The sequence below is a fragment of the Gavia stellata genome, chromosome 6 (assembly GCF_030936135.1).
Source record: "Gavia stellata isolate bGavSte3 chromosome 6, bGavSte3.hap2, whole genome shotgun sequence".
In the NCBI taxonomy this organism is placed as follows: domain Eukaryota; kingdom Metazoa; phylum Chordata; class Aves; order Gaviiformes; family Gaviidae; genus Gavia; species Gavia stellata.
In genome coordinates, this window is record NC_082599.1 from 49,145,642 (window position 1) to 49,168,479 (window position 22,838).

The window sequence follows — 22,838 nt, forward strand, 5'->3', positions numbered from 1 at the left end:
AGTTAACTTTCAACATTTGCCACTGCAAAATGGCATATTCAACAAATCTGCACAACTGTTAGCCTCATCTATTTTCATGTATTTCTCTTAGACCTGCAAGAAGAGCCTACCTACAAATAACAGCCTACCGTGGGTGGTTTTTTTGGGAGGTTTTTGTTTTTTAAACAGAAGTTAAATGGAATTGAAGTTTTAGAGGAATTAAAATTATGTTCAGAATTTCAAACACAATATTATAAAAACTAAATTGAAGGATTTTCCTTCCAGTATTACCTGTCTCAGATGAACAACAGATCTGTTTAAAAGGCAAATGTATAAGAAGTAAATATAACTAATAGAATATAAACTCCTAAGTTCCTAATGTACAAATCACATCTTTAATATCAGCTACTGACTGCCAGCTATTTTTATATCTTTGTGTCAACAGGGGAGTTTATTTTCTGTCTATGGTGTTACTGTAACATTTACAAACAGAAGCTTCAATTTTAATGCAGACTTTAATTAAAGAAATTAAGTTAAAAATTAAGACCTAAGGCATTACACCTTTAGAAAAGTTTAGTGTAGCAGTTGCCAAAGTTTGTGGAAAAACTGCAATACCATTATGAGACTCTGGAAGTTATTACCTGTGTTGTTTCCATATTTGCAACGTAATCAAAAGTGAAGATCTTTGGCTCAGGCTTCGAATGCAGACGGATGGTATTCGATGAAAGAACAGATAAACACAAGCCTTGATCTCCATCGGTTAACACAGTTCCCTCTGAAGGGGGACGTACCCTTACATAAACTTTGATAGCATCGCCTTCAACACTAAATGAATATTTATGCATTAGATTACTTCGAAATAGATCTATCAGCTGTTTGATAAAATTAAATCACAGAAAGCAGATCAAGCACAGGAAGTCATACAAAGGTCTCTCCTGAAAATACACTCCCTTCTAGATGTACACATCAATGCATTACAAGTCAAAGATTTATTAAAGGGAACAATGTGGCAGATTTAAACACAAAGAACGTGAAGTTAATGGAATTTATTGCTGTTGCTCTAAAAGAACACATTTCACAGTGAACCTGAGATATATAAAACTAGTGTTACAATAAAGGTTTCGGTAGTTTCTAAGACTGTGGGTTTCAATCATCCTTCTTACTACTGGAAGTTATAAAAGACTTTACAAATGGAGCAGATGATCCTACATTCCAGCAGGAAAGTTACTAGCATTTTTCTTTGCTGGTCGCAAGAAGGGAAAGAACAATCAATTCTTGATCCATGAGTCCAATGAAGTATAGCAACGCCTACATCTAAAAGCTCCCTAACCTATTTCATCACATTTATCAGTGGATACACCAGTAAATTTAGCTTGAACACGTAATTGTGCATGACTAGTATATTAAAGCTTTGAGGACTTTTGGCATAAACACCAATATACCGATATAATACTAAAGAATTAAATTCTTACATTAAGTGGCAGCAAACTTGGATTTACTTTACTTCATTCTTTCCCAAAAGGCAGTTATAGCACAAGGGTGTTACAACTGTTACTGATTTTTACTTTTGGTAAACAAGAGAAAGGAACAGAATAGTTTTAGAAGTGGGGGAAGGACTTCACAACTGAAACGTGGGGTTGGGGAGTGACAGAGAAAGAGCTAAAAAAGAACAGGAAGCAGCTGAGAAAGGGAAGATGTTATACTGGATTTAAGACACACCACACTAACTTGCTGAATATTTTTTCATTAGATAATATTATTCTGAGTTGTGGCAAAAACTGTTTATATTTGGAGGAGGGCTTTTTGTTTTTTGTTTTAGCTTAGGACTTCCTCACAGAATTGAAGTTCCTCATGGAATATCTCTTCAGAGAAATTCTAGAGTCCAGCTGCAAAGTTAGTGGACAAACGAGAATTTACTGCATGGCAGCATTCCAAGAGGAATCTGATGCCTCAGAACAACACTTTTATTAAGAGAACTTTTTTTTAAACCTATAAGGAAGTTAGGAGAGAAAAGTAACAATCTTGTGCAGGAAAACACTGAAAGAAAAAGCTTTAAATTATTTTACAAAGTTATACTAGGTTTTGTTTGCACTTTTTGAACAATGTGATTATTCATATATGGGAACTGGCCAATACTACTTTACCTAGGTGAGTTCAACAAAGGTAATGCAGAGTCACGTAAATCTCCTATAAAATAAAAGTGAAACACACACAAAAAATTAAACAAGATAAAATTATTGCTCAAAGAAATCCATTTAAATAGAAAATACCGTAAGCAGTACTGAGGGAGATAAATGGAGAGCCTTATAAATATCCATTTCATGCATGAATCAGAACTGCACAAAAATATTTAGTAACTACCTTCCTTTGACAGAAAGTTTGCAGTTTCTTGCAAAGGTAGAGAAAGCTCCAGTCCTGCAACGTGAGCATGCACACACTGGTAAATGTATGTGCAATGAGTAGCCTATTAAACTAATATATCTAAGGTTTTGCAAGTGTTTTGGAGACTTGGGAACATAATGTTAATAGTATTATATATTCCCATTATATTTTAAAAATTGCAAACTCACTGCAGATAAAACAATACAGCATGAAATAGTTTTACTGACATGACGGCAAAAACTGAATTTCCTAAACCTGCACAACTGAGTAGCTATATTACTTTCACTTTTCTGAAATAATATTGAGCACTGTGTAACACATAAAGCTCTCCTATACATATGAGCATCATTTTGCACAGCTTCGCATTTCAAGGAGATGGCACATATTAGCCCATAGATAGATACTGTAACTTACTTTTTACTTAAGGGTGAATCTGACATGAAATTGTTTCACATAGGTTAGTCAAAATATTAACTAAGTAACATAATAAAATTTAAAAAAATAAGTAAAATGACAATGAAAGATAATTTACCAAAATATTCCAATAATAAAGACCTTATTGTTCTATTGTAGGAGGATCCCTTTAAAATTAGGATTAATAATGATATGCAAAGGCACTAACCTTCTCATTAACACTCATACTACACATAAATATCCTGCTGCTGCTATGCAAGCTTACATGCTTCGATTCACACAAAAACATCTGAGAGATGTGCTAATTTCTAATTCAGTTATTTATTTTTCAAATGCATAAGGTATCAAAACGAGCTGGGACAAGAAAAGCAGTGCATTTTAAAACTGAAATCAGGCTGATAGATACTTGCACAGCCTGTACCGTGGGAAATGACCGACTCTCAGTTAACGGTTCCTAGCTCCCATTTTAAAGTGCTGCTCCCACTTGAACGCTTGTAAGAGGCTAGTTACAAACACCACAGATAATTAAAACTCGATAAAATCACAGAAGACGAACTGATAAACGCGGGACGGTTGAGAGCCACAGGGTTTGTAACGCCTTCCCACTTGGGAGAGCTGCTTACACATATCAACCAGGAGAAGCCGTAGGGGACATCGGCGCCACAAGCGCTTCTGGAAGCGCGGGGGGTCACCCCTCTCCGTGCCGCTGCTCCACTCCCGTCGCCCTTCCTCAACACCACCGGGGGCAGCGCGGCTGCCTTGCGGGCATTCCGGGACCGCAGCCCCCGGGGATCAGCCCCTCCGTGGGGCACTGAACCCAGCCAACACGGCCATACCTCTACCTGCCCCTGTTTGCTCTTATATCTAGGTCATACTACCCCGGAGGCGGTCGGCCCCAGAGGGCAGAGCCGTCCCTCACCCAGCCGGGGCACTGCCTGCAGCGCGGCCTCCCTCACCGAGCCGCCCCGGTCGCCGCCTGCTCCCCGCACAGGGGGGAAACATCCCTCAGCCCCTTCACGGCCGCACAGCCCCACGGCCACCCCGTCCCCCCTCACCTCTCACGCCGGGAGCCATGATCCTCTCCGGCCCTGCCGACCCCAGCACCTCCCCGCCCACCGGCCACCTCTCCAAAATGGCGGAACGTTTGAATTTGGCGCTAAGAGCCGCAGGCAACGGGACCCCGCCCCCTCCTCGAAGCCAGCATGGGCGCGGCCATTTCGCTGTAGAGCCAACTTCCCCGCTCCCGCTTCGCTCGTGCCATTGGCTGAAAGTGCCTTCCCCCCTGCACGTGACGGGGAGAGTTCCGGAAGGGAGGAGGTGTGTTAGTTATGTCCCACTAGGGCTGCCGTCCTCTCGCGCCCGCTCGGCCCGGAAGTGGGCGGTGGGAGGCTGGCTGTGGGGAGGGCGGCGGGAGGTGGCAGCACGGCTTGGTGGCGGGCAGCGGCCATGAGCAAAAGGAACCAGGTCTCCTACGTGCGGCCGGCCGAGCCCGCCTTTCTCAGCCGCTTCAAGCGGCAGGTCGGGTATCGGGAGGGGCCCACGGTGGAAACCAAGGTAATGGCCGGGCCCCGCGCTCGGGCAGCGCGGCCCTCCCCGCCCTGGGCTGCCGCAGGCCCCCTTCCCCTGGGCTTGTGTCGGGGCCCTGCTTCTCTTCCCACCGCCGCGGCCGGCCCATCGCCGGGGGTGGGAAGGGGCAGCGCCCGCTCCACGAGGCCTCCCCTGCCATGATGTACCCCACCCCCCGGCGGCCTAAAATGAAGGCGGGGAAGAGGCCCCGTCGCAGGCGGTGGGGAAGCAGCACTTCCAGGCTTTGCCTCTGCAGGGCAAGGGGTAACTGTAGTTACCCGCCTAAAATTAACTGAAACTGTCTTTGTAACTTGTTTTTGCTTATGCGTTTGAGATTCAAAACAACAACAACAAAAATCCAGTGCCCCTCCCCATTGCTGTTTTTAATAATTGCAGCCGTGGTGATCAGGTGCCTTTTGCAGAGCAGCCAGTGCCGGCCTGTCAGCACCCAAGTGGTCTGTGGGGGCAACGGGAGGAACAGCAATGATGTCCCAAGTTTAACTGGCCTTACAAAGCCCAGGCAGGAATAAAAAAGTGTACAGTAAAAAAAATACATGGGAAAGGGGGTAACATCATCTTAATGTTAGGGCAGCAGACACAAACTCCAGTGTGATGGACAGGAAGGCCGGGCAGAGGCAGTGGAGATTGAGCCAGCTTGTTAAAAGGCAGTCTTTTCTGAGGGCATTCTTTTTTTCTACGTTTCCAACGTGCTTTTGTGTGTGTGGCTGCTAGGTAAGTTTTTACTGGATGCCTTAAGAAAGAGGTCCATCGTTATTTGTGACGAGCTGGAATTTGAGAGAAAAGTATGCCTTTAGTAAATTGAGTACGAGCTGTTTCACTTCTGAGGGAGGTTGCATTTTGTCTATCTCTTGGTAACTTTAGTAGATTATGGTAATACTGTATAATTTTCCTTATAAGATGAAGTTTTCAGTTCCTATAATATTGCCAAACTTTATGTTGTTGCACTGAGGTTTCCACACCAACAAGTTTATTTATATAAAATTTTATTCCAAATTATTCTTCTGTCTCAAAGCACAGGTTTGAGAGAGTGGAAACAGGGACATGGTCTTCCTTGTGTCAATAATGCTTACAATGATTTGGTTAGGCAGCTTTAATAACAAAGCCACCACAGACTCCCTTTCCCTGTGTGCTGTTTTGAGTACAGCATAGAAGATTCAAATTTGGACCCAGGCATTGAAGATTTTCTTAGTGTTTCATGGCAGGCAGTGCTTGTACAGTAAAGATAACAAGCAAAAGGAATTAATTTCTTACCTTCCAAGTTCCTACTGTTTTGGTCTTTAATTGAAAGAGCCCATACTGTGTGTTTTAGGGGACGCTGTGTCTCAGTGATAGAATTGGAGTGCCTGGCACTGACAGCTGTGAGCTGTCTCCTCACTAACCTTACTGCCAAAGTGAAACCAAAGAGTACTAGCATACCCTTAACTGTTGTGATTTAATGTGGTGATCAGAATTGCTTTTATTTCTCTCTTGCCTAGAGAGAGCAGCTTCCACTTGCAGATGGTGATAGTGAGAATGGTAGTGACAACGAAGATGAGCAACCTCAAGTGGTAACACTGAAAAAAGGGGACTTGACTGCTGAAGAAGCAATGAAAATTAAACAGCAAATCAAAGAGGCCTTAAAGTCAAATGAATCAGGTGAATTTCAGACTACTAATTTCTTGCTTTGTATAGCCAAAGGGAGGTAACCCATAAAAGGGAGGTTGATATTTGCTCAGTTTTCTACCATTTAATACTACCTTTGATTAGTTGTTTTGAATTTTTCAGCTAAATAATTTGGACTTGTGATTCCTAATCTGAAGTTGTTGAATACATATCCAAGGTGTCTGGCTTTTTATAGTGTTGCAGTTCTGTGCTTCTTGATTGTGCATCATCCTACCTCCAAATACCACCTCAAATTCTTTTTTTTTTACTTTTCTTTTTTGTTTTGTTTTGTTATGGTGTATCATTGTCCTAGTACACAGTCTTCTGACATCACCTGTGATAATTTTTGAACTCATTAATTAGTTCAGCCAAATTTGACGGTGGAGTGGATGTCTTAAAGGCAATTGTATGAGTTCATGGAAGAGAGTGTCTGGGCAGAAGGAGAAAACTCAGGTTAGTGCTTCAGTAGAAAGAATGGTAGGTGTGTAAGCTCAGTAACGTGTTCACTTAACTGACTGGTCCATGTTATTACTTGCTTAAAATAATCCCCAGTATGTGTTGTGACTTGCAAACGTATTAAAACTAAACGGATTAGTTGAAAGTAACAGATGATACAACAGTGCCAACAAACAGCAAGGTACAGAAAGCTTTATCTAAGTTATTTAACAGCCTTTTCAAGAATGGAAAGATGGAAGTGGTGTGGGAGAGGTTGCTGCAGTTAGACAATAAAGACGTGAAACTATAGTTGATGAATACAGTTATGTTAAGAACTTCTGTCAGTAGTCATTCATATATGGTTGACATAAATGCTTTGAGAGTCTTAAAACCTTCCATCATTACACAGGGTATGATGAAATGTAGCTTTATTTTTATTTTTTGCTGACAGAAGACTTGGCAGATTAAAGGTAGATATTACTGTCTCTAGTGCAAATGTCTTGATAATTAAGAATACAGAACTGGAACCTCACAAGTATAAAATAGAAAGGCGATTCACAGAAGCTGTGGAACTTCTCGGTTAGCCATTGTGGCTATTTACAAAGGCTGTTAATTGATTTTAGAACAGATTAAGAGGCTAGCATATAACTAGCAACATGACATCCTTAGCTTCTGTCTTTTTCTGCCCTTTGGATTTGAAAATCCAAATTTGAGGTTTGTGCTGTGTTAAAATTTAAATGGTAGAAATGGAGAAGTCAAATAACAGTAGCGAGAGAAAATACGTTGAGAGTCTTACATTTTTGAAAAGCAGATTGATGAAAAATTCTTAATTTTTATAAGGTAGGTTTGAAATGAAATAAAAATATATCTGATTTGTTTCTGCAGGTAGATACGTATATGTAAGGTGTAACCAGGTGGTGGACTGAGCTGTGTTTGCATAATTTGAACTCTGAGAAAATGTGTTCAGCTTCTGGCTTACTTCCTGGTCTCTTATTATTGAAGTGTAATGCATGTGCTTGGTGTTGCAGTTTGTAAAGTTGTCACATGACTTCTTTTCAAAAGCGGGATCACCGTCCTAGTATTGGGAGAAATTTCAACCTATTGGAAAAAAATGTCATGATTCTTTCTAAGCATTGATTTCCTTTTCATAGAAGTAACTTGAATTTTGAATGATCACAGTAGGAGGAAAAATGATTTTGTAAGGCTGGGCAAAAAGAAGTAGTTGTCCACAAGAATCTATTGAGGTGGCGTCCATGCTGTGAAAAAAGTCCAAAAGAGCTACCAAGTTGAATACACAGTATGAAATAGAAGTGTATTTGAATAGAGTAACTGGAATTCTTTGGTGGAAAAAGACATTCCTAAGACATAATTGTATGTAGTGAGGATGGTAGTATTGAGTCCCTGTAGGTCTTTGGCATCTCTCCTTATTGCCCCTTCAGCCCTTCAGTAATAACTTGTATTTGGAGGGCAAAAACCTACCATAGTAGGTAGCAGGGGTGTTGAATCACTATGCTCTGGGGACTGCTGCCTTCTATTCTATCTACATTATTGTGTTACTATTCGCTCATCTGCCTTTGCTGCTAATATGAGGTCTTGGCTTCCTTTTCCTTTTTTTGGCTTATGGGAATAAACAGGGTAAGTGCTACTGTGTTCCACTGCTATGGAGAGGACCCAGTGTGAAATTTTTAATGAAGGTGTGGGTGAGTGTGCTACAGCTTGCTGAAAGTTTTTTTTGAGTCTTTGTCCATCTTTGCGCTGTCAGTCTGACCTCTAGATTTAAATTCTGATTTCTGGTCAGAGGCAGGTATTTAGACAGCTGGTTACTTCCAGTTTAATAAAGAGAGTTTTGAATAACATATTAATTTCTTTTATTTTTTTGATAATTGTCAATTCTGAAAATGGGAAGTATAAAGAAAGTTTGATGCTGCATGATTTGATTACATTTCTTGTTGCTTTGATTTTTATCCCAGAGTTGAAAGTGAAATTTAATTTAACGGGTACTAGACCATAATATATAGCCCTAAATCAGATCATTAGTGAAATTATGTGAAGTTGAAAAGGTAGCAGGGAAGTAAATTTCCCAACTGATAATCTTGTTTTCTACCATGCATCAATGCTGAGGCACTTTGATAGATCATAAGTAATGTGCTGCTAACTATGTTGTGAATAGAAACTGATAGTTTTTCAAAACATGGAAAGTACTCAGTTTTGAGGTTCTGCCTTCTCTTTTATATCTATAGTGATTGTCTTCATTTGAAGGTTCTTATCTTCAGGCTTTGGTTTGGGATATTATTCTAGGATTTTCCATATCTCATTTACATCCTTTCTCCTTCATTTTCTTCTATAACCAGTTTGACACAGCTACACTTTTTTTTTTATTTCACGCACCAGCAGTTCCTGTGACTTGCATTTTCTTTTACAGATGAGTAACACTTTTGCATTAATTTGGCAAAACCAGCTGATTAATGTCCTAGCTGCACTTAGTTGCCTCCTGAGGCAGAACAAAATTTAGTGAAGCTTGTACGTTGGCTTTTGCAAGTATAGTCACAGGGAACTTTTTTATTTAGGACTGAACCTTTCCTATATGAGAAAACGCCCCTCCATATTGAAATATTTTTCTCTATGGAGGACTGACTTAGAGGCTTTTGAAGAAGTAGTAATTTGTTTATCAACAGTCATTTTGCTTAATATTTTTATGCAGCATTTTATAAATCGTTACTGTTGGTTCACAGACAAAGAAAAATGGTCTTATGAGAAATTAAGTTTGCACAAAAGAAAATACGGCAATTACTGCCAGATACTTTATCCCAGCATTCATTATAGTCTATGGAATTGATTTTTCTACTGCTTTTCTAGTTCATCTGGCCTCTGGGACACTCCGATACATGCAGGTGACCGAATTTGGCAGAAGGTGTCCTTGCTGATTCAAAGTGTTTTAATATTATTCTTGTTTCATTCTATATGCTGGGTTTGGGGGAAGACAAGAGAGGGGAGAAGGAAGGAGAATACAGTCCGTGCTGTCTTGGGTATCAGAGCTCTTTCCTTAGCTTAAACAGTTGTTACATCAGATACGTGTCACAGAGTTCATGCTACTCTTCATCATGTTAACAGCAGGAATCTAAATCAAAGCTAATTTTACAGTATTTAAGTAACAAAAACTTTCCCAAGTGTTATCATAAATGATTGAGACTGAATATCTGAGGAAGATTGGCCTTTTTATCTTCATGATACCAGTGTGCGTAAGTGCTTCCAAAGGCATGCATAGAGATAGGTGGCCAGAAAGCACTAGAAGGAGCATCTGAAATGTCTGACCTGAACTTCTAACCTTAGAAACCATTAAGAAATTTGCCAGGTTATAAATTTTTTCCAACCTTTATCACTGAATAGACATATATCTTGAAATATTGTTTGCACTGCTCCTCCTGTTGTTCCTGCCAGTTTAGTGGCGTTTGTGTTTCCTGTTGTTGCCTCATTGACCCATGCGGACAGAAACTGCTGAAAAATGGTGCTGCTAACTACACAAATGACTACTAAATAAAAAATACAGTAAACTGAAGAGCAGTGTTTCTTTTTCAGACCCTCAATTCTATTTCTTTTGTAATACACAACTTGCAATTAAAAGAGAAGAAAAAAAATTCTGCATTTGTGGCTTCTTAAATGGATGTCACTTGTTAAGTCAGTTTTCAGCTCAACATCTGATTGTGCCCCTCTTAGTCGACCAGTGTAAAGGTTTGTGATTCAGGTGAAAGCAACAATGACTAAGAACAGTCAGAATTTGAACTGCTAGTATAGTTTTTTGACTCTCTTATAGGAAGTGGATTTTATTATTTCTCCTGTAATGCTTTTATGTTGGTTGTATTTTACTTTGTGTGTTTCAGTGTGTTTATCAGAAATCCTGCTTTCCATAATTTGTAATACTGATACAGTCTTTTATCAGGGCTCTGTTTTAAAAAACTACCAACACTGAGATTGTTTTTTCAATATCTTCTTTGCATTGCTTTATACAAGTCAGTTTTTGGAGGTCATTGATGAAAACAAAAAAGACAGCTGACACATAAGAGTCTGGTAAAATTAGAAGGGATGACGTGAAGCTTTTACCAGCTGGAAAAGACAATCTTAACAAATCAACACAAATTTCTTGAGCTGCTACATCAAACTCTTTCAAAAAGCATAGTCCGTCCTACCTCTTTCCACAAGTTGCTTAGGTAAGGCTAGGTCTGCTGTGTTTCCTCGTGTGCTTCATTCTTTCTCAAGCACTGCCAACACATCATAGCTCTCTGAAGCTGGCCTGGGCTTCCTACTGAAAGGAATGTCCTTGAGCATATATAATGAAATTTTGATAGTGTTTAACCAAGCCAAAAGCTAAAATCTTTTCCTTTGATGCAGAATGATCCGCAAAGAGTATTGAGGCCCTGGAGGTCAGTGCTAAACTAGTTGCCATTTTGGTGGCGTTTTTGAGCTTTGCTCTGTTTATGCACTTTGCTTATTAAGAGTTTAAATACATCTTGCAAAGATACCTCTCAGTGTCTCTATTTGGTAGACAAGATGAAATGATTTTGCGCAGTTCACAGAATGGGTTGTAGGAGTCTTGGGGGTAAAATTGAAGTTTGTGACTTTCATTTTTACATGGAGTATGAGTACAGAGTTGTTTATCTGATTTATTTTGTGGATATGCTTTTCTTAGGTTTTTAGGGGGTTGATTTTTCAATTTACCATTCTAAGAAAAGGTAGTAATTGCTCTTTAAAAGAGTGTTCAGTGAGATCTTTTGATGCTCCTTGTGCTTATGCAGTAGCTGCTTGCTTTGAAGTCCTATTTCCACAGCTGTACTGGTACTATATACAGTCTGTGTGCTGACTGGCTCAAGTGTATAGACAGTTGGGTTTGCTTATAATTGACATTTTTCTTACAGATGCATTCTTTTTGCAGAATTTGGCTTATATCCTGTGCCTTGGATCTTGTTTGAGTTAGAAGATCTGGGTTTCCAAATAAACACTGTAGTTAACCAGCAATTAGTAAGGGGAATTATTTTATATTTAAATATAAGTAAGAGTCTTTGTGTCTGATTCATGACTTCACAGTTACACTTTTTTTTCCAGAAATATTGCCTTGATGCTGTTACTTGTGCAGTAGATTTCTTCCTCTGCCTGATAATCCTGGAAGGGACTTCTCTTGTTTTTAAAATTGTTATTTGCTCTAGGACATGCAGAGGAGCAGAATTAGTCAGTTGGAATAGTTTGGTAATTTTGCAGATACAAAGAAACCCTAAAACTTTCATCCTGTATGATAACAAAAGGCAGGTTTATGAACATGTAATCTTTTTAGCTTTCTCAGCAGGACAGGGTATATTAGAAGAAAAAGAAAAGCTTTGTCTTGTGTATGTGCCATTTTGTTCTTTAAAGAGATACCATAATTCTGAAATAAGTGCATTTGTTGTCATGGATTTTACAAATAGTGAAGAAGATCCTATAAAGTTGTCTTCTCCGTTTTGATAAGTGGACACAGCTGGATTGTGTGGGAAAAGCTCTAGTGCTCACACTTAATTCTAGGTTAAAGCTCTGGTTAGTAAGAACCCATTTCTAGTAGGAACTGCAGGAGAACTGTCTTCAAGGGCTGGTTGCCACGGAGCAGATTTGTGTGCATGAAGGACATTCATTGATACAGACTCTGTGGCCAAAAAATACATTTTCATGATTGTTATATTCTATCAGAGGTCTTGCTGATCTTGGTCCTAGGGAAAAAGATCATAGTGAAGGTCTGTATGTGTGTGTGAACATGTGCAGATGAGTTCTGATTTTACTGTCTTTGTTATAGATGGTGAACCAGAACCTGCTGATGGAAAAATTATGTTCAGGAAGCCAGCCAAACGTTCATCAGAGAAGTTTTTGGACTTCAATGTAAGTTCAAGTAAGAAGATGAAAGAGGCAAAGAAAACTAAGAGAGAAGCAACTACTCCTCAGAGTACAGCTAAGCAAATAAAAAATAGCAGTCTTCTCTCATTTGATGATGAAGAAAATGATGATTAGGAATTGTATTTTTTTATATTTTATTTACCCTTCTAGGGATCTGAGTAAGATTGAGTGTTTTCCTAGAAATTGAAGCATGGTATCTGAGTCTTCTCTTATTTTGTTACAGTCCAACTAGAGAAACATAGTATAAAACTAGCAAGAGCTAAGTCTTTGCAGTTCAGATGGAACTGTATGAATGGTATGTCATGTCTTTATTTTAAAAGAGAATTTAACCACGTATGTAAAAGCTACTTGAGGTCACAAATGAGTAGCAAAATATACCTGTACATATGCAGCTTATATAAATTTTCAATCGATACATTTTAAAATGTCCTCCATTACTAAAAATGTATTTCTTCTCTATTTACTGGCCTTAGTTGACAGTTGTGTGTTTTTTACCTGTTATTGTTGACATTCAAAAGAGAGAGACTTCATAGCTGTGGAACAGAGACTGACGTTTTCTGTCTCATAGCTTAACAAAAGTTTGCACTAACTTTTGCATGTGTGGTTTGGCAGATTAGCTCTTTGCAGAGCCTTTGCAGTAAGTAAGCCTGCAGTTGCTAAAACCATGTAGTCTTAATCCTGTCTTTGGTGAATGAAGTCTAAGAAACATCAAATTCATTTGAATCGATTGTCCTAGCAAGATACAAAAATTTTGATTGTCATTGATGGTATCAACTAATGCAAAAGAAAGATGCCTAAACCCTTGGAGATTGTGCACTGTCGTTATCACACTGATGGGCTCAGTGGTTTGGTGGTGGGTTTTTTTTTAAATATATTTGTTCCAGTTGGCTACATCTATGTTCATAATTATTTGGGATCCCAAACAGCTTATTTAAAAAATGTATTTCATCTTTAAGCCATGGAAAAGCATTATTTTAGTTTTCTTCAAGTAGGAAATTATAAACAGGAAATTTATAAACAAGAAATGTTATAGCTGTGATACAAAGTTTTGAAATTTTTCAGTTGCCCATGTACAGTACGCTAAAAGTGACCATTTCGGTACCATTTCTGTAACAGGATGTGCTGAAATTCAAAATAACACTGTGAGCTGATGGAATTGGAGAGAACAAGGGGGTGGAAATGGGACTAGTGACTTTGAAGTTTTTTGGAAGTATGGTGTGTTCTATAACCATATTTAAGCAAGACCTGAGACTGCTGCAGAATTACAGGGTACAAGGCAATGAAACCAGTTCTTCTGCTGCATGACAGGACATTGAAAATTATTTGGGCTGTAAAGCTTCATTAAGGAGCAAATTTGAACTTGCTGTGTGAAACAGCTGGTTTTAGTTTGTTAATCTGGTATTAAACAATAAATTATGTTTTCTATAAGTGGTCCAAAGATATTTTAATGAAAATTTCAGTCCATAAAATGGGATTTTTTTGTCACCTGGTAATGAAGCCTCGTATGACTGCTGCCTGTCTCCGTACGTACCAACTTCCTGCAGCACAAGATCAAATGCAAGTCTGCATACTATTTCACACTAATTGTGTGAGTGCATGTTACCCTGATTTTGAAAATGAATAGATCTGTTGTCCTGTTAGAAATTTAAAACCAGACCTATAAATGGATATTAAAGTCATGTTGTAGCACTGGTCTGATATTAGACCTGCATCTAAGAGAGGTGCAGTGTGACAACCTGATTATCCCACGAGGATGTTACATTTGTAAATACATAATTTGTCTGTATTCTGCATATATTAAAAAACAATAAAACGTAGGAAGAAGAAATACAGAATCAAAGGTTCCCAGGGATTAATCTTTCCATTTATTTGGTATACTTAAAACTTGTTTGAATCCATTAAAATATATATATATATACACACCCCCATGAGAAATCTCGTAGCATTACAGTATACTGAAGGAATATTTGGGTATATTTCAACAACTGAGTAAATACTCTGACTTGCTGAGACTCATCTGAAAGAATGAATTAACCATTGACTGCTTAAACTTTTCTGGTCTGTTTGTCAGCACAAAAATATACTTGCTTACATTTTTCTTGCACAGCCTGAAAGCTCTTCACTTTAGCTGTGAGGCAGTTTAGGAGACATGGTTATCAAGAGATAAATGCTTGCCAGGGATCAGAGGGAATTTGGATTTACCTTAAAATTAGAGAGGGCCTCCCAAATATACAGCTGATTGGGTACGTTCGAAATAAGATTGAGGTCTTGTTTGAATCTGGTTAGTAACTGCATTTAAACAAAAATTACTATTTCTAGTGAAAGACTTGTGAGACTGAAGTCCGGTAAAAGAAGGGTTACCTCAAAATATTGGGTGCAGTACTTTTGCTTAATCATGCTCCTTGCCTTACAACTTCATGACAGATGTCTGGAATGCAAATAAATTAATTGGGTTTACTTGGAAATAATATAATGAAAAGCATGTTGTTCTTCAGGCAACACAGCAGGGGGAAGAAAGGTGGATACGGAAACCCAGTTTCTTTCCTTTATTCTGACTGTGATTTGTAGTGCTCTGACCAGGAGGAGACCTTTGTATTCACTGTATTTCACTCCCAGTTCACCTAACAATAACTAATTGGATGTATTTATTCAGAGGTGTGAGTGATGCACAAAAGCATTGTAGTCAAGTAGTCATGTGAAATTCAGTGTTCTTAATGTGACACACCAGGAAAATTACACACGCCATCAACTCCCCACGAAACCTGTGACTAAAGAGAACAATTACTTGTTCATTTAGGAAAGAAACGTGAAACTGTCTTAAGCAATCACCTGCCTTAAGCAATGGGTCATGGAAAAATAATAATTGCAAGAACTTTCCAATAAAGGGGAAGCCAGAGTGAGCACATGGAACATGGGGCTGGGACTGGAATGGACAATTTTCCTGGCTTTTTCTTTCCCTTTCTTCCCTGCTCCCATCCCCAGTCATTTACCCCTCCTGTAGTGGGGAATGTATATGTGTATTTTTTTCATGTGAAACTTGCTCAGCTAAGTGTGAGAGAAGGGCTGTGGAGGAGCAAGGGGAAAGTAGCTGTGGCCTGTTCCCTGATATGGGAATCTTGTACAATTTTATTAATAAAATCTTTGAAATATCCCAGTTCATGAAGACTCCGAAATATTTATTGATGGTGATGTTAGTTCTTGCTCTTCTTAGCTGGGCAGTAAGCCAGATAAACCTGGTGAACTGTAGTAGCATTGCAGCAATGGATGCTTATAGTGGAGGCTTTTTATGTTGCAAAGGTGCTTGGATATCATCAGGAAAGGTGAGATGCTCTGTCACCTTTCTTTTTTTGAAGAAACAGAATCTTTCTGTAAATGATAGGAATCAAGGTGAATTATCAAGAATGCTGCATTATTGAGATAGAAATTGCAAAGACATGGGACAGAATGAGCAAGAAAATGCACGTGTGGGCAGGTGATCTAGGAGTTCCTACCGTTGGTTATATTTCTAGCCTGTCTGATAAGGTTAATTTTTCTGAAATAAAAACATTTATTGGACTGCAAATGGTCATTTTACTGGCCTAAACAGGAAGGGATGAGTCAGAATTCTATTCTGATAGGTTTTGCGTCCGGCACTTTTCCAGGAAATATCATATGGAGGATCAAAGGCTGTGTTTTGCAGACACTGAAGACAAGATGCCTGTATTTAGCTGTTTTAATTACCCATTTTTTTAAGTTTCGTCACAGGACTTAATGTCTTTTTTACAGTGCTTCAGTATATAATCCTGTTAGGAAGCTGCAGATTTATAATGAAGCAGGAAGTAGCAATGTCATCGTTTCAGCTGATTGTTTCCCTTGTGCTGTAGCGTATTAACAAAGTAATGCTTCACTTGGCTGTGTAGAGCCAATTGCATTTTCAAGGACATCAGGCATGCCTGAAGATGAGTCATTACCTTTGGTACAGCACAAGAGGTATGATACGCAGTCTCAGCAAGTGTTTGTCCATTGAAGTTGGTTAATAACCTATAGCCCTCTCCCGTGGCAAGATGCCATAAATCAATCCTTTGTGCATTCAGCAAACAGAAAGGCTGGCGTATCAGCCGCCTCTTCAGTATCATCCGTTTATTCCCATTCCTAGAGCAAGTTGTTAATCTGCAAAGAGATTTTTCATGTTGTAGACCTCCCCTTCCACCCCACTTCTTTGAGAGCGTTCCAGAGGCAGCAGTCACAAGGGTAGCCATTAAAACCAGGGGAGAAACACCACAGGGTTTTACATGAGTGACTGCAACCTACTGTAGACTTCCTCAAGATTCTGAGACCCTATAAAATCTCAGAGCTAGCCCCTGGGAAGTAACTTCCTCCTGGGGAAAATGAATGGGACCAGTCAGGAAAATTACCTAAGACTGAATTCTGCAGTGTTTACCCCACTATCACTTTTTTTTTTTGTTGTTGGAGGTAAAGCAACAGCTGGCAAAAGCAGCTTTTCCTCTATCAGCAGATGTAAAGTGGCTTTGGTGCCATTCCAATCCATATGGCAAACGATTCCTTTTCCTTGACTCCCCTGGCAGTCCTCAGTGCAATGCCTGATGAGTTAAGGCCATGGGCAAGAGGGAGCTACCTTGTAACAGGCAGAAGTTATTAAAGGAAGGTGTTAAGCCTCCGTGGGTAATGGTGATCACTGCACACTTCTAGTTTGATATCATAAAAGAGTTGTTCCCTTAGGGACAACATAGTAACAACGAACTTTAAAAGGGCAGATTATAAAACTATGAGGAAAATGGTTAACAGCAGGCTGAAGGGCAAAGAGAAGTACTTAAAAACCATAGAGATCTGCCTGGAGGCTATTTAAGAACATTGTATTAGAGGCACAGATGGTTTGTATACTTCTGAGCAAAAACATAGCGTATGAGGAAGAATGAAACTCACAGGGTTACGTGGGAGAAAAGCGTGAGTGTAGAATGGTTGAAAACGCATCCCTTAAAAATGACAACTGTCTGAATAACAGACTAGGAAACATTTTCCGGAGAGTAGAAAGAGCTGGAAAGTGTCTGTGCTAAGAAAAAGTCTATAGCAGCTGCTGACTTTGGATCCCCAGGATGAAAAACTGAAAAGAGTGGTTCTAATAATGTCCTGAGCACTTTGCATTTGAAAACTGGGCTACTCCAGATGAGACTTCACCAGAAGAACAAGGATGCTCTTAATCTGAGTTAGCTAGCACAAACCAAAGTCTCAATAATGCCAAAGCGGTCTGCAGTTCTAGTATGTGACTAGGCCAAATTTAAGAGGAAAGGAGCCCATTCAAACATAGTTTCTCTATACTAGGACTTTAATTTCACCTTGTGTTAGATTCAGTGCCAAAAATGTTTTTAATCTTTTCCAAAGAAGGTAGAGGTAAAAAAAAAGTCAAAAACTCCTAAAAACTCTGATTTTAGTAAAAGCAAAAAGCCTGCATTTGTTCTGGTACAGCTTTGGGCTGAGAGGAGGACTATCTGATAAGGAGGTAGTGAGGTTTGCAGAGCTTTTTTGCACCAATGTGTAATTGGGCAGATGCAGGATTTTGTTGTCATGTATCTGAGAACACGAACACAGATTATAAATTAGAAGGGGAACATCTCAAGTATCACAAATCTGATGATGTGCACAAAAAAAGTGTCCTTGTGAAATCGGTGAAATTTTTTTTCTGGTTTAAAACCAAGGAAAGGCAGGGGAAGGTTAGAACAACTATTTTGGCAATAGAAACTTGATGCACACAGTCTCTCTCAGTGGGACTAGATCCCTGGCATCTAGGCTGTTTTATTCTGCCCTGTTAAATTGAAACAAATAATTCAGCTGCCTGAGTCTCTTCTTTTCTCCTCTGACATGCCAACTATCTCGAGAGAAGAGATTAAGCATTGTTCTGATCAGTGCCACAGCAGCAGCAGCAGTTTTATAATTTAAGGGATGCATAAAATTTATGGAGCACTGAGAAGAGCTTAAATCAATTTTATGATTTTCATAAATTATTGCAGGCAGATGATGTTTGTGTAGAAAGCCAGTGATGTTTGAGCTGTTTATCCAATGGACAACAACATTCAAAATAGGGATTTTCAATGGCACCTGTGGGAATTATGCATTCGAGTTTTATGGGAGTTAGAAGGTTTGTTGCTTTGAGCTATTCAGTATTCCACTATTAATTTTTAATCATGACAAATTGTTTCAAATACTTGGTAAAAATAAAAATTAGAGGAAGGTCAAATGCAGAGCAATTTTTAAATTTCATTGCTATTGTGCTTAATGTGCTTATAAACAGTGGTGGTAACTTGTAATTCTATTTTAGGTGAAAAACCACTTTGGTACTTGAAGAGTTAACCCTTTTCTTACCACAGTGTAGTTTTAGGTTTGACTGTGAGGAACCTTTTTCTCTCTCTGCTTAAGGCTGTTCCTGCAAATTAGTCCAGCTGCTACAGAGAAGGATCTGCCTGTAGAGCAGAAAAAGAAACAATACCTGGTTCCTCATATATAAGACAAATATAATTCCTTACATTACAGTTATGAATAGAAATTGAACTTTCCTTCCGGACAACTAGGCAAGGTGGAGCTGAGTTCCCATGTCATCCTAGTTTGGGTATAATTGGTGCTTGAAAGAGCCCTCCCCTCGCTGGGCATTATGCCCATCAGGATACAGGTAGGTTGGAGACCTTTCATCGTATCGGGATACTTCTGAGCTATAATATTCGGTGCTTGATTTTCTGTATTTTAAACTTCTCCAACTCCTCTAAAAAGAAATCGTTGTGTTTCAGATTATTGCAGACTGAATATGCTAAACAATGTATTAATGGGAAGAACCGTTGCTGAATCCCTCTGTGCTGGATGGGCAGCTTGGGCTAAATTATTTTCTGATGTTACTCCATTGCTCTCAATAAAATGATACTGATTGATAGATACATGAGCTTACTAAACCTGAACAAGGTAGTCTGAGGTGAATAGGTTTAAATTCAAGGAAGTGAAGCATTGGACACTCCAGGATCTCGCCACTGAATTCCTATAGTCAACAACATAAATGATGGGAGCGACTGACTCAGTGGTCATTCTGCAGGAAGGGATCTGTGACTGCCGTGAATTAAAAACTGAACACAAGCCACGGTGTGAGGAAAGCTAATGCAATTTCAGCTCTATAACTAATGCGTCATGGAGAAGAAATGTGAAATAATCCTACACTACTTACTCTCTGCTTCAGACCTTAGCTGGAGTAATGTGTCTGCATTTTGTGCACTATACTTCAAAAAAGAAAGTCCACAAAAAATAGTGCTATTGATCAGAAGTCTAGAAAACATGACCTGTGAGGACAGATTGAAAGAAGGGGGTTTATACACCTAGAGAGAGGAGATGCAGGGGAGGGAATAAGAATGTGATACCAGTCTTCAGATATGTAAAGCTTGCTGCAAAGAGGAAAGTAATAAATTGTTCTCTGTGTCCACTGGGAATACAAAAAGATCTAATGGATTTAAATTGCAGCAAAGGAGATTTAAGGAAGACATTAGGACAGGCTTTCTAGCTGTAACAGTAGTGAAGTACTGAAACAGATTGCCTGGGGAGGTTGTGGAATCTTCATTGCTAGACGTTTTTAAGAACAGGTTAGACAAACATCTGTCAGGAATGATTTGGGTATAATTGATCCTCCCTTAGGGCAGAGGGCTGGACTAGATGACCTCGCAAGGTCCCTTCCAGTCCTATTTTCTATAGTTCTCTCATTAGGAAGGCTGATGGACCTAGGACCTCATCATTCTTTTTAAGAGCAAAAACATGCTATAGCAATGCCAAGAGTCAGATTTAAACTGACAATATCTGGGAAAATTCAAAGCTTGAGATTGATATCCCACCCTTAATTATTAACACTTGAATGCATGTAACACTTGTTCAAAGGCTAAATACTTGGAGGTTACACAACTGAGTCTTTTATGACCACACCGTGATCTTTTTAATAGCATAAGAATCTGTTTCTTCTAATGTGTATTAATCTTACATATTGCAACTTCCATTTCATCATTTGAGTGAGTAGCCAGCATTGGTCTTTAGCATCTAACATATTCCAGGTGGGGTCACTCTCATTTCGCATGCCATCACACATTTGGCCACATGCTATGCTTCCACTCACTCACTCCAAAGCTCGTTCTTTCACTCCAATTTGTCATGTTGCTAGTGCTCAACTTCATTACGTGGCTGTGTTTAAATCACTAATACCGCTGTTAGTGTGCTTGGTACACTTCTCTCTATTCTCAGACACTGGATATTCCTCCTGCTGCTTTCTGCTCACATATTCTTTTATTCCTGTTGATAAATTTCATTTTCATCTGTCTTTTGCTGCTTTCCCTTCAAGCTGTGCTTGCATTACAAACTGCGGTTCAGCAGTTTAGCAATTGGATTGCATCCAAATATTACCAAATGCCACATCTTTTCATATCAGGCTGAGCAGCTTGAATTTTCTTCCTCAGAGTGCTGTAAAAGACACACTGGCATGTTTTGTGTGCAAATGCCAAAAAAAAAAAGTTTAACAAAAGATTGGGGGTGTGAAGCAAGCTGAAATGTCTGTATTCCCAGAATTTTTTTTTTCCCTGATTTCAGGTTTTAGTTCATGACCCAGCTGCTGATTTATGTAACTCGGTGGAACTATGCCAGTTCCGAGCAGCCAAGAATTTGGCACTGTCACTTTGGTGACTGGTGGTACCTTAGTGTTCCGCAATGTGACTCCTATGTTTTTCTTCCCAAAGGCCATGCCTGGCCATTGATGATCACAGTATTGCCAAGTCCTCAGGTTCTAAAAAATCCTATGTCAAACAATGAAGTGGGGTTATAATATATACACACACACGTGTATATATATATATTTGATATAAGTTTGAGTTTGGCCCTTCAGTATTCATGGCTTTGGAGCTTTTCTCTACAGCTACATGGAGAATAGAAACTAAAGTAAAAACAGATAGAAACAAAACCAGAATAAAACTGGGCTTTTCACATAATCACAGAATGCTTTCAGGAGCTGAGACTTGAAAAAATTTAACATATACCATGAAAGCGGGTAACATTATGACTGGATATTTGGCCATTAAATTGTTTTACATGCAGCAGAAAGGAGGATGCTATCAATTGTTTTTCATAATGATGAAATGCTCATCAGTGTTGCTGTAAGACACCCTTTCCTCTATGTATCTTTGATATTCCCTTGTTACAGACTGACTGTATTCACTGAAGCTGTGGGTACTGCATGAGGTCTGCCGTAGAGGAGGACTTCCCTTCATTGCTGTGGGCTTTGGATCAGAGTCAAAAGTAGCTTTTGCCATGGTTGCCCATCTGTTTCACTCGAGACTTGCCCTTCGCATGTTTCGGAGATAGATGGATAAACAACTCAAGATACCCTGGTGCATCCAGATCATGGCTACCTTCCTTGTCTTTGTGGTGCGTTCTTTGTGCGTATTCCCTGGCTTCTGCTGTGGTAATGTATGTGGGGGATAAAGTGCACCTCCAGGATGGTGCTCCAGAACCCATGTGCCCCCTAAGTTTCAACTTAAGATGCATTGGCTCAGCACAGGCCTTTGTCTGAGGATGGATTTCCCCCACGTCACTTGTTTCTACTTTGTGCTTTGCATTGCTCAAAACACTCATTTTCTCTCCCCTGTGGGTACAGTCCATGGCAAAGCATCACTTGACCTTGAAATGCAGTTTCATTCATTTTGCCCATTGGTTAACACTGAGATTAAGATGAAGGTAAACCTTGTTATTCAGACACTGCAACGGGGATCATTTCCTGTTCCTGTCACACGTTTCCTGGGTAATACTGGTTCTTAACGTCTTGTTTTCCCATATTGGCAGTTCACCATATACCATAGCATGAGCAGAATAATAATTTTTTCCTACCATTTTTGTGTCTAACCTGCCTATTCACATACGGTGACAATTTTTTTGGATTGCGAGTACCCCAATGCATTTTTCCTTGTACCTCTTGGGCCATTTGCTCTTTAGTTCTTCTGCCCCCCTACAGCCCCAGCACTGAGGCTAACACGTCACCCAGCAAATCTTCCCCACAGGGAGGGAAAGGGCCTGCTCACTGCACCTCCAGAGCAGAACCGGAGCGAGCATTTGCCATGCAAGCCTGTTTCTCAAATTCAGTGAGGTAAGGTGTTTCCATCCTATTGTACCTCTGCAAACCTCCTGTGTTGTCCTCTTTGACCTCAGCTTTGGGTTGGCACAGGCAGAGGCCGAAAGTGCCTGTGAATGGTGCTCCACCATTCCCCCAGCTCCTCTGCACCTCTAAGGAGTTCAGAGTCCACGGTGGCTGCAACGCCAGCTGGATTTGGGTTTTGAGTGAGTTAGAGACTTTTATGTGTGGATGCTAGCTTTTTTAAGGTACCTTTCAGTGCCTGAGAGCCTGTTTAGGCTCTAATAAATGAGTGCTTTTATCTCAGGTGGTGGCTTTAGTGCAGTCATTCAATACCACATGCACAAATACATACCCATAG

The 22,838-nt window shown here is 39.6% G+C and overlaps 2 protein-coding genes across 3 annotated transcripts in view; one reads left to right on the forward strand and one right to left on the reverse strand.

Annotated features, from left to right (window-relative positions):
- The window catches only part of KIF15 (kinesin family member 15), a 36,298-nt gene extending 32,449 nt beyond the window's left edge, over positions 1–3,849 (reverse strand). Inside the window, exons 1-3 of the mRNA XM_059818497.1 lie at positions 3,831–3,849; positions 2,124–2,166; positions 621–804 (exon numbers count right to left, since the gene is read on the reverse strand). Of these exons, the coding sequence (XP_059674480.1) occupies positions 621–804; positions 2,124–2,166; positions 3,831–3,849 (246 nt within the window). The remainder of the gene's footprint in view (positions 1–620; positions 805–2,123; positions 2,167–3,830) is intronic.
- Positions 3,850–4,215: 366 nt separating this feature from the next.
- KIAA1143 (KIAA1143 ortholog) lies at positions 4,216–12,879 on the forward strand. 2 transcript variants are annotated; one of them, XM_059818797.1, is made up of 3 exons: positions 4,216–4,335; positions 5,838–5,997; positions 12,251–12,879. In XM_059818797.1, exons 1-3 carry the CDS (start codon positions 4,222–4,224, stop codon positions 12,460–12,462), a joined length of 486 nt encoding a protein of 161 aa, XP_059674780.1. In that variant the 5' UTR covers positions 4,216–4,221; the 3' UTR covers positions 12,463–12,879. The 2 variants fall into 2 exon arrangements, with proteins under 2 accessions (XP_059674780.1, XP_059674779.1); XM_059818796.1 differs by having other exon boundaries at positions 4,216–4,329.
- The last annotated feature ends 9,959 nt before the right edge of the window (positions 12,880–22,838 follow it).

Coding starts and splice junctions, on each gene's coding strand:
- KIAA1143 (XM_059818797.1), top strand. CDS start 4,222: ATGAGCAAAAGGAACCAGGTCTCCTACGTGCGGCCGGCCGAGCCCGCC. Junction 4,336..5,837: donor CGGTGGAAACCAAGGTAATG/GCCGGGCCCCGC, acceptor TCTCTTGCCTAG/AGAGAGCAGCTTCCACTTGC. Junction 5,998..12,250: donor CTTAAAGTCAAATGAATCAG/GTGAATTTCAGA, acceptor TCTTTGTTATAG/ATGGTGAACCAGAACCTGCT.